The sequence below is a fragment of the Poecilia latipinna genome, unplaced genomic scaffold, assembly GCF_001443285.1.
Source record: "Poecilia latipinna isolate Pla-1442-1.1 unplaced genomic scaffold, P_latipinna-1.0 Scaffold2084, whole genome shotgun sequence".
In the NCBI taxonomy this organism is placed as follows: domain Eukaryota; kingdom Metazoa; phylum Chordata; class Actinopteri; order Cyprinodontiformes; family Poeciliidae; genus Poecilia; species Poecilia latipinna.
In genome coordinates this window covers 96,249-112,167 of record NW_015114700.1, presented here as the reverse complement: position 1 = coordinate 112,167, position 15,919 = coordinate 96,249, and the positions used below count along the sequence as shown (strand labels likewise).

At 41.1% G+C, this 15,919-nt stretch overlaps 1 protein-coding gene across 1 annotated transcript in view; it reads left to right on the top strand.

Moving 5' to 3' along the window:
- The first annotated feature begins 2,284 nt into the window (after nt 1–2,284).
- LOC106936136 (netrin receptor UNC5D-like) overlaps nt 2,285–15,919 on the top strand; it is a 60,144-nt gene continuing 46,509 nt past the window's right edge. The window contains exons 1-3 of the mRNA XM_015016963.1: nt 2,285–2,451; nt 7,019–7,204; nt 14,025–14,387. Of these exons, the coding sequence (XP_014872449.1) occupies nt 7,021–7,204; nt 14,025–14,387 (547 nt within the window). The 5' untranslated portion in view covers nt 2,285–2,451; nt 7,019–7,020. The remainder of the gene's footprint in view (nt 2,452–7,018; nt 7,205–14,024; nt 14,388–15,919) is intronic.

Below are 15,919 nucleotides of genomic sequence, written 5' to 3'. Positions count from 1 at the left end.
AAAAGTGAGTTGACCAGAAGATACAGCATCTTCTTAGGATAGTCCTTCCTGTCTGACTTTATCGTCTCATGTTTGGGGGACAGTCTGCTCCAGCTCATCGAGCATTGTGTGCCCCCATTTCTCTTATTGTCCCTCTGCAGCCAGGCCTCATTGACTGGGTCACTGCAGCAGGTTGATGTCTGCCTTTTCATTCAGAATGTATATTTGCTTCTCTTTTGGGACGATTCTGCTGCTGCAAACACATGACGTATATCAGGATGTGTCACTGTTGCGATGAGACAGGAGACAGGCTATGATCCAGATGTAAAAACAAAGTTGGAAAGAGAATTTTTCTGAAAATGTTCTGGATGCTGCCCTGAGTTTCACTGGATCCTTCCTGGACAGATGCTCCCGTTTGTCACAAAGGCAATTTAAAGGACCTCACATACGTATCGCAACTTACTGGACTTTTTTGAACATCTTGAAGTCTTCTTAATTATAATGTAATCTATGACTGAGTTTCTTAATAATTGGGAAAAATATTCTTACAGATGGAGTGTTTTTGGTAAAAGTGTTCTTCTGTCCTTAATAATGTATTAATATGATACACATTGAGAACAAAACAAAATCTTTCTTGAGTAGAAAAACTACAAAATCAAAAATAACATTTCAAGAGGGAATCTGAAACTAAAGTATTAATCTTACTATGGTATTATGGATCTAATACTGATATCAGCTTCGTATCGATTTTATTGATATTTTGGTTTGATCCACCCGCATCTACTAAAAACCAAAAGAAAGCCAATTTATAGCGAGGAAGATCATAACAACGTGGAAAACATTTCAAACAGTTACCAGTCTTCTTAGTAATAAATGAGACTTTAATTAAGCCTAAAAACAGACTGAAACATTTAGGGAAAGTACAGATAACCCAACCGTTAGCAAGAGTAAACATGTGAACCAAAAAATGAGACGAGAAGAGATATTTGACCATAATGCTCACAGACATATTTGATTTAAAAAACAAAAAACAAAAAAACAAAACAAGAACACACACACAGAGACACACACACAGAGACCGCAAATCAACAGCAAAGCACAGTGGTGGAGGGTTGATGACTGGGACTGTTTTGTTTTTTTTGGTTGCTAACAGGACTTGGGCATTGAGCCACTGACCTGGCCATGATGAGCTCATTTGCATATTTCATAGTTTATCTTCTGAAAAATAGAAGGATAATGTCACTCTATTCCAATAAGACTCTTTGGGGTTCCATTACACATTAATATGGGATTTTATTTTTTTGAAATTTAGATGAAAGTAGAAAGTTTCACAGCCGACTCTGTTCTCCTCTACTCTATTCTCTCACATTTCTTTGTTCCTCTCAATCGTTCTTATAAGTTACAGTCTGCTGTGTCTTACACTAAAATTAGATTTAGCTCAATTACAACGTTGTACACACCATAAACATATTGTATTTTATGTGTAACATGTGGTCATAAGTGAAAAAGCTTAACTCCCACTACAGTAGTTCCTTTGGACCTGGTGCACAGTCAACTCTCTTCCTGAACTTCAGACAAACTTGTTTGTTTTTTTTTACCTTTCTTAACTCATCCAATGAGATCATTTCCTTCTTTGTTACTCTATGTTCACACTGGAGTCTAAAGTGACCCAAATCAGATTTATTTTTGCCCTCATGCGACCTTCATCTGATCTTTTCATGACAGTCTGAGCAACACACAACTGATTTTTTTTTTCCAGTGCAACCAAGGCCACTTGGATATGAGGTCCTGAATGTGATATGTTTCTGATCTTTTCAATTGTGAACTGAGTCAGGTCACATTCATCCAGCCTGAACGATAAAAGTCACTATTCTGCGTTGTGATACGTGGAAGTACAAAGAAAAAAACACAACCATGGAGGATGATAATGAGGATTAAGTTGTTGATGTGCTGGTTCCGGTTGGACAACAACTTTAAAATCACAAGATTTGCTCCACCATTACCATCCATGTTTTCTTCCCCAAACACTGATCATGCGCCTCTGACGGTGTTGCATCCTCAACTGCCGGTTCAGGTTACTTGCAGTTCATACAGGAGATCACAATTTGCATGTATTTGGACATTTGAACAACCCCCAGCGCCCCCAAAAAAAAAATCTGATTTCACAAAAACATCTGAATTGATCATGAAAGCCTGCAGTGCGAACATACAGTAGATTCCTGTCGGTGTTTTCCTGTGATTGGACGAGGGCAGTAACAGCGTCTTCCCCCCCATCATCAGTTTCTGTCCGGCCTCTGTGAGCTCAATCAGCAGGAGAGCATCCTCCTATTCAGCGTGTCTGCGTTTTGAGTCCTCACTTGTTAGTCACTTCACAGCAGCTTGCACTTTAATCGCCACTTCCTCTCCTCTTTGTCTCATTCTATCTCTCTGTCTTTGCAGATCGAAAGCTGCTACATGATGTTAAACCTCAAAGTGAGTCTTCCTCTGTGGATTTCTTTCATCTTCTTCTCCCCCCCCCATACCCATTCCTCTCACCCTCCTTCCCCGGACCCCTCTTCCCCCCCATCTGTCACTTACGTGTAATTTACCCTGAAATCTGAGGGCAGGAGATGATTTAAATTTAAAGCTGGCAGGAAAAGAAAACAAGAAGAGTGACGGGCTCTCTTTCACGCTCCCAGAACGCGGCCTGGAAATAGAAACATCACGAATTATCAACCGTTTAGTTCACCTTGATCTGAGCAGCTCCAGAAATTAACCCAGCAAATGCTCATTACGCATTCTCCATCATTATTCAGCGGCTGACTTTTTATGACAACCGTGACATCACAGCTGTGTTTCTACTTTGAGCCAGGAGATGGATTGGTTGTGACAAGTGAACATGTGCTGCGTTGTGGAGGATTAATGGGCTGTAATCATTGCAAACGAGCTAATTTGTCCAATTTACGGCACTGTCCTGCCATTCCTGTGGCAGCTCTCAATCACGCGGCGGACTCGGCCCGGTTAAGTGATTGCCAGCCTCTACTGTAGCCTGAGTGTTTTCATTAGCTCGCCAATTTAGTGTAAAATCTTGCCTACTCCTTTGCTGTCAGGCTGTAAGTCTAAGTTGAATGAGAACAGGAAGTGCATTTTGCTGGACTGTGGCAGTTGATCTGAATCAGCTTCATTTAATCTGTTTCTCATTGCATCAGCTTCTGACCGTCGTCTCTAGCCTGAACACAGTCTGGGAGGAAAACACAGGCCAATAGGCATAAAGGAAGTTAGCTTCCAAACAAAGATTCTGTCTCAGCGACTGCACTGTATAATGTATATAGAGTTTTTACAAAGTTTATGGAAAAGTGGAATTGTTAAAAGTATTACAGGAATTTTGTGGAGACAGAATTCCTTTTTCTCTCCCTAAGGACATGTTGCATGTTCTTGTTTACATCTGGAAATTTCACGCGTGCGTTAACGCTGGAGGGCTAAAAGACTATTATCTTACATGCCATCCACAGCCATGCTTCCATGGTAGAACAATTTCATTAACAAGATTTAATCCTGGAGATGTAGGTGTTATTAATTCAGTGCAGTGCGCCACAGCAAAGGGAAAAATAACGCTGAAAAACTGTTGAAGAACAACTCAAAACTACTTGTGTTCTCTTTTTTCCCCTCGCTCTCATTGTCGGCTACACTACACTCAGACTTGTTACTATAGCAACTGACAACAGCACCACTAATGCATCAGGATTCGACACTGAAAAACACGCAAACATTTCCCACACAAAGAACAGAACATTCGGTCTGTTGCCGTATTATGTTTTCAGGTTGGATGTTTATTTGCGATTATTAATGCAATTATTAACTAGTGATAACTGTGGCAAATTAGCTACCATATAGTAGCTACTTTAGATTAGCTAATTTCAACACTTGCTCCATTGGTGATCTGTCTGTAGGTCACCTGAAACACACCGAATTCCACAGCATATCTACATGCTGAGGTTGTCAAAGTCAAGCTAGCATTACTGACCTGCTTCCTTCTCCCTAGCTATTTATTTTTAAATTAAAACATTTTCCAGACTTTATCTAGTTCTGATCATATTGAGAATTAGTAGCAAAACACTCTGTCCCATTTTCTTTTACATATATCTCGCATATATTTAAGATTTAGAACATTGTATTGACAACTTTACAACTATCACCAATGGTAGTCATCATCAGCAAACAGCTTTTTTGCCCTTCAGCATGAAGCTGTGGGGCGGGATATTGTGTGTGACTTCACGCTGTAGTGTTTCTATACATAGTTCCAACAAGAATGGACTGAAAGGAAATTACCCTGGAAACCCGTCATCTTGGTAGGAAACCAGTTACATAGGAGCAGCATTAGTAACCTCATTACCAAGACTCAAATGAGTGTTTTCAGGCTTTTTCTTCTCTTCTGGAGAACCAGTTTGGTATCTAGCAATAGGACATCTTACATAAATAGTCAACAAATCATTTGCGTTTGCTGAGAGTCATGCAATGAGGAGGAGGAGGATGTGATCAACTGTGACAATGAGAATTGACTGCATGTGTGGTTGCATTCTAAGTGACCCGTGTCTCGAAAGACTTTTTTTTATTGTGAGCTTTGTAAATGTCAGAAATGGCAAAAATGCATTCATAAAAAAACAATAGGAATGTACATTTAAGCAAGTACTGCTTATTAATATGTGATAATATGGTATCATGAGCACTGGTTGCATGTGCTGAAGTGCAGCAGCGACTTTGAGTGGAATTTAATTATTTTAGTTCAAGTGCAAGAAGAAATATATTTGCACATCTACAGTGTATTGCATACTTTACTGAGACTCTGGTGAAACTCTACCCAGGGAACCTGTTTTCCTTTGGTAAATCCAATGGATAAGAATACTCTCCAGACTTACCCTCGTTCCTGGAACCATGCTCTCTGATGATGTTTGCATCCACACTTGTCAGTGGAGGACTTAAAGGTTGTGGTTTTGATGGACTCTGTTTTTGTTCAGACATGTTGAAAGTTTGCTGTTCATGCAAAGCTATCTTTATTGAGGCAAATTATTTTGAATTTTTAAATATGTTTAACTTTTGAATTTGGGTAATGCATTCAAAAATTGTAAAGCAATGTCCACTTTGTTGAAAAGAAAAGTCTAAACAAAGACTAAAATGCAAAAATTAATGTTATGTAGTTCAGGTGTTTCAAACCGACCAGCTCCAACAGAACGCTGACCAGAGCTGCACTGTATCTCTCTGGTTCATTGCTTTCTGTTCTTCAGAAAGACGTAATGTTTGCTAAATCATCTAAATCTTAGTCGGTCTACTCCAAAAGTTGGCGCATGTGCTCAAGATCACACTTTTCCATGCTGAGTAGCTCTCTGATGGCAGACGGCATGTCCGTCGGTTCACATCGGTGGTTGAGATGTTGAGTCTTAAATCACGGGCCAATCAACGAATGCAGTCTGCTGTCAGTCATATATCTTCTGTGCATTACATGGCTTGGTGTGGCTTGTACAAACTCTGAAGTGAGTGCAAAAAACGGAGAATCACTCAGAATCTGGTACAGTCTGACCAGGGCGGACTAAGGCAGAACCAGTGAAAGCCACTTCAGTGGAGAAACAATGTTAGAGTAATGGCAGGCATGACGATTGGTTTCCATTTTGTTCAGGCTTTGAGAGGTAGCGCACGGGATTGTTCCAGCTTTCTGTTCTGTGTAATGCAGTCCTACCCCTGACAGAGTTTGCCCTTGAACATCTACATAATAACAGGCCTGTCTCCATCACCTTGCATCATACCCTTTTCACTCTCTGTGGGTTTTTATTCATACAACAAAGACAATCCTCTTTCATCTTTAAGACGGTTTCATCTCAGAAAATAAATAACTGAGTCCAAGTAATGTGATAAGAATCACATATTTAATACCACAGAAAAAAATAAAACCGCAACACTCTACACTAACTCTCCTGCTTTAAAGGAGATGGTCACCTGATGATTAATTAATTGTGTCTTTGGAAAGCAACCCCATTTCAACTCCAGAGATGCAGCAAAGGTGTACATCGTTTTTCACATGACTGAAAAAGATGTCGTTGTATAAAGTACCAAAAACTCCAGTTTCACTGGGTTTCAGTTTTAAGTTGGATGTGAAGTGCTGACACCAGACAGAACTGATCCATGATGAGCCTCTGTGAATTGTACCATCGTTCTTCTCATCTTAGCTGACCAGCATCAGTGGTCTGTGGTCTTCTGCTGCTGTAGCCCATCCGCTTCAAAGTTGGTTGTACTGGGTGGTTGTTTGAGCCTCGGTTGACTTCCCATCTCAAACCAGTTGGTCAGATTTTCCCCTTTGTCATCAACAAGGAATTTTGTCCTAGTAACAGGTGGAAACTGAATATTTTCTCTTGTTGGAATTGGTGTATTCGGGAAAGTTTCTGAAATGCCAAAGAGAACGCCACCTTCAGTCAGTTAAATCTCTCTTCTACATTCTGATGTTCGATTTTTACCTCAAGCCGTCGTTACCGTTGTTTAAAAGTAATTGAACAGGTGTAGCTAATAAAGTGCCGAGTGAATCTGTGGACCCTAACAAAGTAAAGATTCTGTGCTGTTGTTTTTCTAGGACTCTATATCAAAATCAATGCAGCAAACTAAGCGTCTATGTGTTTACTCCACATAGTTGAACTATATTATGTACAACAACAATGTAACTCAGCCGCCCACACTCCAGTTCAGGTGAGCTCTGCTTCTGGCAGGTAATGTACACCACAAGCAGGGAGGATGAGCGACCTCCAGAGGTCATGGATGTTTTCCTTCCTCTGAGTCGACACTCCCACGTTTTTCTTTTGTTTTTAAAAGCTCACTTCAGGTCATGCTAAAGTCACACACATTTCAAAACCTGCATAAACACACTGGTTTTATCCTCAACATAGCAGTACAAACAAATCAAAATTCGGTAGAACTATTATGTTTAGCTTACATAACATTAAAAACACAATAAAATGTTTAAAAACAGAGGACGTTTACTTCTGTATGAGAACTTTTTCCTGTTTTTTGTGTCTTCCAGACATGGAGAGCTCCATCGACGTGGCTCTGTACTCGGGTCTCGGAGCAGGAATCGTTGCCGTGGTAATCCTGGTGGTGGCCGTCATGCTGTACAGGAAGAACCACAGCGACTACGGCGTTGATGTCATTGACTCTTCGGCTCTCACTGGGGGTTTCCAGTCCTTCAACTTCAAGACGACCAGACAAGGTGAAGCTACTTCTTCTCCTTACCTTGTGTGTTGTGGTGTTGAAAAAAGGCCAGCTGTAAAGAAATGGAGAAAATGCATAACTGTCCATGACTTCAGTATCTAATTTGATATTAAAAATTCCATAATTTAATAAAAACTGAGAATTACCTTCTGAATTACAACACATTGTCAAATACATCTTGATTAAATTATTCAGAAACTATGTTGGACTGCTGTCAATTTGAGATCCGTTAATCTTCATTAGTGCAGACAGAACATCTGCACAGCATAGCACAGAGAATAGTAATCTGGCATTACTGATAACATTTCAAAGCTCACATTTAATATATTTGATGTGTATGTGATGTATACGCCAATCAGACATAACATTATGACCATTGAAGGAGCTTTTCCTGAAAGATATACTGTAATTCTCCCTACTGGCTGCTTTTATGATCCTATTGGATTATAATTATAATTGAACAAAGTGTTTTAAAAATGGTGGCACGAGTCAGTGAAGCACTTTGTTTGCAAGTGTAATATCTGAATAGACAATCATACTTTTCCAACTCAGAAAATTATCCTTGGTTATAGTTTTACAGTAATGACATGAGTTATTCATCTTAATCCAGATCTTCTGAAGTCTGCTCAGAGAGTCTTCCTATGTGGTCCTGCTTGCCTGAACCTTGTGAGCCGGAGCATATCATCCTCAGTGGACGAGGCCAGATCCATTATTTAGAAATATTTTTATGAAATAGTGTGTCCTCCACTTAAACCACACACACACACACACACGCACGCACGCACGCACGCACACACACACACACATTTGTGTTGCTATCTTTGTGGGGACTTTCCATTGACTTCCATTCATTTCTACAGCCTAAACCTTACCTTTACCCTTTTCCTAACCATCACATACCTAACCCTAACCAAAACTCAATTCATACCTTAGCCCTAACTCTGACCCCTGACCCAAAAACAGGGTTTCCCCTCGTGGGGACCAGGCTCTTATTCTGACAATGGACATTGTCAGCATGCCTGACCTTCTTGCAGCCATGCATCTCCAAACACAGCAAACTGGTGCTGTGTGTCTTCTAACACCTTCCTGTCAGAACCGATATGAACTTCTTCTGCAGCTGGAGCCAGCTTTCTGTTGACATGGTCATCAGTGAGCTTTGGCCACCCATGAATCTGTTGCCTGCACAACACTGTTGCTTCCTTTAATGACATTTGATAGATACTGACCTCTGTGCCCCACTGGCTGGTCTAATCCAGTGTTCTGACAATAAGACCATGAAAAAATATGCAGTCAAAAGGTGGAACTCATAAATTTGCAGTGATATGGTGTTACCTCACTGCTGGAGTGATGGAGGGAAGAGAAGAGAAGAGGAGAAACAGCTGCAGCAAGGATTAAAACCTGCTGTTGTGATCATTTCGTAGTGACTACACAGGGACACTGCATTACAATCCCTTCAAAAATTAGAGAAAGTTTGTAACATACACATATTTTAAATAAATGTGGTGCAGATGTGCATAAAACACACACACACACACACAAATGCAGCAGAATCCTAAAAATCTGTTATGATCTGTTATGATCCCTTCACAGCAATCCCTCCAGTCAAAGTAAATGAAGTATTTCCTCCCTACCAGGGTGATTTTCATAGTTTGTTTTTACCCTATTTAGTTGTTTGTAGATCATTAAATGGTGTGGAAACAGAAAACAATACTAACAGCCTCAGAAAGCTACGCTGCTTCCTGCCAAAGGTTCTTGTAGTGGAAACTAGAGGATACAGATCAGTTGACATTGAGCCAAAGCTCCTTCCCAGAAGACAATGACCCAAAGCATGCAGTTACAGATACATTCATGGGGATCACATCATAATTGTGTGTTCCTATTTTGGACATCTGTCAGAGGCCATGAGATTGTACCTGACTGCTGCGTGTGACCTCTCATAAATATGACATTTATGCCAAAATGTTTGGCAACTCCAAATAAGTCCATGCCAAGCTTTATATGTCTGATTTGTGGTGATGCTGGTAGGTTTTTTGCCTAAGGCAGCTGATGTTCTTACCTTGACACTCAAGGCAGATACATAATAGTGTGACAAGGGTATAAAAAGTAACGTCATCAACAGAGAGCAAGCACAAGGCCAACAGGCGATGTCACGAGAGAGAGAGTTAGAGAAAGAGAGAGAGAGCGAGAGAGAGAGAGCGAGAGAGAGCGCTGCAGCTCGATTGATGGCGTTTGCCTGCATTAAGCAGAACGGGCTGCACCCTCCCTGTCGCTGTGAGATTTATGCCTCAATAATCAGTGAAATGACCTGTCCATCTGTTTTGACAGACCTGCACCTCTGTTATTCTGTTGCAGGAGATAATCAATCTCTGATAGACAACAGCAGCACTCAGCCCACCTCCCTCTGGACGGTGTGTCCAACTGTCAGTCCACCAATCTTCTACATCAGATTACAGCAGCATGACCCACTGATGGATAAATGAGAGATTTGGGGGGTGGAGGTGGGGTGGGGGGAGTTATGGAACAGTGAGCATCAATTCAATTTTTGTTGTGCGCAGCAATAACTTCTGTAGCCTGTGTGACTGCTGCTCTCCCAGCCAGCAACCCTGCAGGCATTCATATTGCAGGACCCTGACACTTCTGGGTTACTGCTAGTGATAGCCATTGTGCAGACAGGTGATCCATCCCATTGCACGCCCCCACCAGGTTCCCCTTTCCAGGCTTCCAGAGGCCTGGAGAGCTGGTCATGAACCCCCCCGTCCGTCCTCCCCCACCCCAAGCGCTACGTCTTGAGATTGGAAAGATGTGCAGAGTGCTCCATTCAGCAGGTCATCAATCGTATTTAAATAGGCCAGTTTTCTGTGCAGCCTGCCTGCTGTGCCCTCCACCGGACACAATCCCTCCTCTCTGTTTAGCAGCCGGGTCGAGACTCCCTGGGAAATCTGGAGCACTTCCTTCCTCTCTTCTCTACTTATTGCTCAACAGCCCCAGTTTGTCTTTAAGGAGGTTTTTTTTTTTTTTTCCCCTTCTCGATTGGCCTACTTGATTTTGAGGGAAAATTAAAGATTTCACCTTTTGAAGCTGCCATATTTAACTTTTATAAAAACATACTTTTATACATGTTTGTTGAAACTGTCACTATGTCTTGACAGTTTCAACAAACTGACGACATTTGTCGTCGTAGCAAATGTCGTGACAAACAGATAATCAGATAATCTGTGAAAAAAAATCGAGCTCCTCTTCCTTCTCCCAGTGCCAACTAGAAACAACCAATCAGAGCCTGGAGGTGAGTCTTAGCGTTACAGCTTCTTCCCATTAATGCTAAGGCTAGTTAGCATGACGGTGGATAAACAGTTTTCCTATAAGGCTAAGTTGTTTCTCCCATTAGCAATAAATGCTGCACATTCCTGTTGCTTAAATTGCTAATGGGAGAATTAACACATTCACAGGAGGCAATGTGTTAAGCCCCGCCCCCTGGCTTTGATTGGTTATTTTTGACCAGGAATGGTGTGTTTCTTCAGATGGCAATAGTAGCTCAGGGAGAATGTGGAGATCAATCTGATTATCTGTCTGATAACAAATTGTCAAGACATGGTGACAGTTTTAACAAAAATGTAAAAATAAAAAAATAAAAAAAACTGATCAAAAAAGCTTCATACTGCAGCTTAAATAAATACTTTTGGATATTAAACTTGTATCCAAATAGAAGAAGGCCTGTCAAAATTAGATATTTTTTAACCTGAAGGATAACAAAATTATGAAAGAAAAAAAATTGAAGTGCTTCCAAGTTGTTAGAAATGCTCTCAGGTGTTTCTCCAGAGAGGCAGAGTGCAGAGTGAGTCTCGGACCTGACCCTGTCTTTCCACATTCCTTCTCCTTCTGAGTGATTTTTAATCAGGGGCCCAATTCCAAACCCATCCCTCAAGGTATTCAACCCGAGGTACATTTCATTAACTTCTCTCATCTCACTGCTGCCATTCCATTTGCACGGTACCATTCTTAAAGATGCACACTCAAGCGATAATCAGATCATTCTCTGCCCGACCAGAGGTAAAAATAAAAAAATTGGTGGAGATTGAATGTCCTCTGCAGTGGGCCAACGTCCGCGGTGCTGCAGCGCTGACCGAGACCCCGAGAAGCATTTAGAAATAAACTGTGGTCATGTTTTTAATTCGTTTCTGTGGAACATCCCTGCTATTACTTACATTTGAGCCAACTGTGACTCCGTACCCTTTAAAATGCTGTCTCAGTTGTTGCAGGCCAGAGGTTAAATAGCCACCATGATGATGCTGAGAACCTGTACTGCCGGAGGTTTGGGGGTGAGAGTATTAAAGGATTAACCACCACAGGATTTCTTGTTTCCGTAAGGGTTTCGACATAGAGAAGGTGACATCAATCCCTCTCCTTTCATTTCTCATGGAACTATGGTGATGAGGCGACAACCGGTTGCCGTCCTCTCATCAAGCGACTGGTGAAATTTGAGTATGTGAAATTTCGAGTTCATCCATGTAGGTGTGCACACATGGGCTAATGACATGACACGAGAAAGTTGGAAAATATTAAACTTTTGATGCTGTGGCTACCATTGCTATTGTGTCCCGTGAAAGAAGGAAGTGGATAGAAACACAAGAGGAGTGAAATGAGAACCAAACATAAAACAGCAGCTAAGGATGAGGCTGAACAAAAACTAAACAATATATCAAGAACTTAAAACACTGAACTAAATCAGAAAAATAAAATCCTCATGATAATGACATCATGTGATGCTAGGAGCACGAAGGAGGCTTTTGGGAGAATGTGTTAACTTGAAATGGGCGGTGGTTTGGAGGGTTTACCTTAATGGGTCATCTTTTAATTTGCATTCTGAATTATGCTAAACAACCCCTTCAAAACATAAGAGCGTAATAATATTTGTATTCCATGTTTATTAGTGCTGTGCGATGACAAATTTAGTTTTAAATCAGGACAAAAAGAAGACCCAGTAAAAAAACACCAGCAGCCTCCACAAAGCTCATCACAGATCCCATCCCCGGTAATTAATGATTTTCCTAAAAATAAAACAACATTAGCCTCCCGCTTCGCACCCCTCGCCAGGCAACAGCTGGGCAGCAAGGACTCAGTGACTTCGCCGTTATCTTGGTACCGCTGCCAGATCGATGCGGCGCCCTGCTCGCTCCGTTTGGCAGCTTTGCCACATTTAATGGCCACAGATGAAGACCTAAGCTCCCCCACCCCCCACTTACCCTCATCACACACTCTCACACACACAGTGGGGGCTGAAGGACTCCTCTCATTTACAGAGCAGACACCTCCTGGCCTCCCTTCTTCTCCTTCAGGAGGACAACCGTGTTGTCCTGAGGAGCTGACTCCAGCAGATGGATTATGGAGATCAAGCTGCGTGTGAGCTTGGTAATTAAATCTGATGCCCTGACCGTGGCTCCGAGCCCTGGACCTTCTGTCCAGGTTGTGGCCCTTTGGCCCTCGTGCTCCCCTCTCCTGCCTGGAAATGCAGTTTGAACTTCAGCGGTCAGCCACGGAGCCTCCAGAGCAAATAAAATCTGATCTAAGCCACATTTACTTCACCTGGAGACGACAAAAAGTTTCTATTTGATCAAAGTATGACATACGTTTCTGCTTTTACTAAAATGTGTCACGTTAAATGAGCAGTGACTTGCCAAGGTTTCCACACTACAACTTTTTAACATTTATAACATCACAACTGGAAACTTCATTGTGTAGTATTGTTAAAAATATATTTTAAAAAAAGATTAGCAACAATAATATACTGTGCAAGATTGTAACATAAAAAAATACTGTGTAGTCGTCAGAAAGAGAAGACATGTAAATCATGTGCATATGTACTGACTGAACATTAAAAAAGCCACAACAGATCTATGATATTAAATGTCCAAAAACAATGCAACATATTTTTCCAACATATTTATTTTTTATTTATTTTCAAAAAATAACAAGACACTGTCTGTTGCTCTGTTTTTAGTTTTTAAGCAATATGAAATGTTTTTACTGAATCAAAAGAGGTGGAAAAGGATTTGTGCCCTTGCTGATCAAGGTTACTGTCGTTAATTAAAACTAACGAAATAACAGGAATTGAAAAAACATTTTTGTTAATTAAAAAAAAAAAAAAAACCATAGTTAATTGGGAAAAACTAAAACGAACTATAACTAACTAAAACATACTGGAATTATGCATATAATATTCTTTGTTTTTATGTTTATGACTATCAGACTTTTGAAAGGATGTGAAATAGATTTTTTTCCCACCACACAAGCAGTTTACAGCAGTTTACAGCAGTTTACGGCTCTCCATGCTCCACCTCGTGGCGCTAATGCTAGTCCACAAAAGGATGACAGCTAAAGTTCAGTGATTGAATACATTTTTTGAAAACGGTATCATTACCCAATCGATGAAAGCACAGTCACAATACAATACTTACAATAATATAGTTACTAAAAAATAAATATCTAACTAATAAAAACTAGCAAAAACTCTCTAAAACTGACCAAAACAATCTGAATTAGACAAACAAAAAGTCACAACAAAATAACCTAAGCAACACTGAAAAACCCAAAACTATTACAACTTGTTTCCTGATTCCTTGATTTGTGTGACAAACATGCAAAGAATAGGAAATCAGAAATACTTTTCCACGTCATTTTATCCCAGAAACCCGTTCAGGTCCAAGTAGGACAGTGATGAATATCATTTTAAAAGATTCTTTAACTAGACCGTTCTGCTGCCTGTCGTTTCCCATGAGCACAGAGCTTTTAGGTGACTGTGCCGTGTCTCTCCGTGTGTCCAGGCAACCCGCTGCTTCTCAACTCCTCGATGCCGCCCGACATGACGGTGGGACGGACGTACAGCACGCCGCTCTGCTTTCATGACGGCGCCGACAAGGAGCTGTTTGACCCGCTGCCGGACATCAAGGTCAAAGTCCAGAGCTCCTTCATGGTGTCTCTGGGTGTGGCCGAGCGTGCCGAGTTCCACGCCAAAGCGCCCAGCGAGTCTTACCCACAGGACCTCAGCTGTGACTTCTGTAGCACTGTGGACAAACGCAAGAAGGGCCCCCTGACGCTCAACGGGCCCCTGAGCGGCAGCAGAGAGCAGCTGAGGACCAGTGGCGTGTTCGGCCATGTTGGAGGCCGGCTGGTGGTGCCCAACACAGGTGAGCACCACTGGAAGGGGAGATGAAGGTGTGTAGAGCCCAGCTCTGTTCTCGCTCTCTCAGTAACGACAGGCTGCAGGAGCCTCTCATCAGAACTGTGCGATAGACTCGATCTGCCTCCAGAGGCTCCTCAACGCCAGCATTTAACAGCTTCCTCCGGGTTTTCTCTTCTGCCTCGCCGTTCCTGGTAGTCATTTCACCAGTAAAACACGGCCTGTGTGATGATTCAGCAAACGAGGAGCACTGGACAGAAAAACTGGTCCAAAACTGGGAGGAAAATTAGGGATGCATCAATCAGAGATTTGTGGAAATCAAATTAATTCCTTCCAACCGTCCATCATCACTTATACCCCACAAAAACATAATAAACAATACATCTGTGCGATGTTAAGCACCGTGATTTGCAAAAAGAGCTGGCCGGTCACTGGTTTCCTTGGTTACCCGTCGTTGTCATGCAGTTTTAACATTAGCTAGCATGTCGACAGCTAACTGAAGTGGATACCACTTTACAATAAGGCTCCCCTTATAGATGGCTAATGAATATTTTATTGATGTGTTATCTATTCAACTGTAAACACTTTATTAATCATTAATAATTGTTTATTATCCATTCATTAAGAGTGATGAGGTGTCAGACTATCTTGGTTTGCTATCTTACATAGATAAAATATGTAAGTGCTCATACTTTGCTCACTATTTGGCAAGAAACCTGTAGATTTTGTCTCATTGTCACCCTTAATTAATGCATAATAAACAGTCATTCAAGAGTTATAAAGTGTTTAGAGATCAATTTATGAACTTTTTATTAGACATCTATAAGATGAGCCTTATTGTAAAATGGTACCTTACAACTGTTTATCACAGTGTGATAAAATAAGTTATGCTACCAAGTTGACATTAGTGAATGAGAAACGTTTTAATGATCCAGACACATTACATGAAGGTGAGTGGATAAAAGAGACAAAAGGCCCAAACTGTAGTGACTGGTGGACCTTACTTACTAGGAAGCTTAAAGCTAATTTGTTAAAAGTAAGATCAGCTCTCAGTGAGATGGGCCTTGACAGGGTTTTCCTAAAATTGTGCATTTTCATTAATAGTGGAATCAAAATTAGCTTGCAAAGGACAAATAAAATCCAATGTTTTCTACCTTTTGGTCACAATCGGCAACCATTTTGTGTTTCAGTTCTAGTTTTTTCAGCCGGGCGACATAAAAATCAGTGTTAGTAATCAAAGAGCTTTGCTTACTAACACATCTTTCCCAAAATTCATGGGAAAAAATTCCATGAATTTTGAAAAGAAGATGTAGCAGTAGTCATGGAGGCGGGTGGTAAACTAAGCCATCAGACATGTGCAAGAAATAAAGCTGCATGCAGGAGTTGCACCAGGCGAAGAGAGGTGGTCTGCACTGGCTCCGAATTGCGAAAAAGTTTATTAGTGTAATTTTAAATAGTTGTAATAATATATTGTTGCTTTCTTTCTGCAGGCAACATGCAGGGTTGACTGATTATCCTGCTGCAGGATTTCTAGAAGGA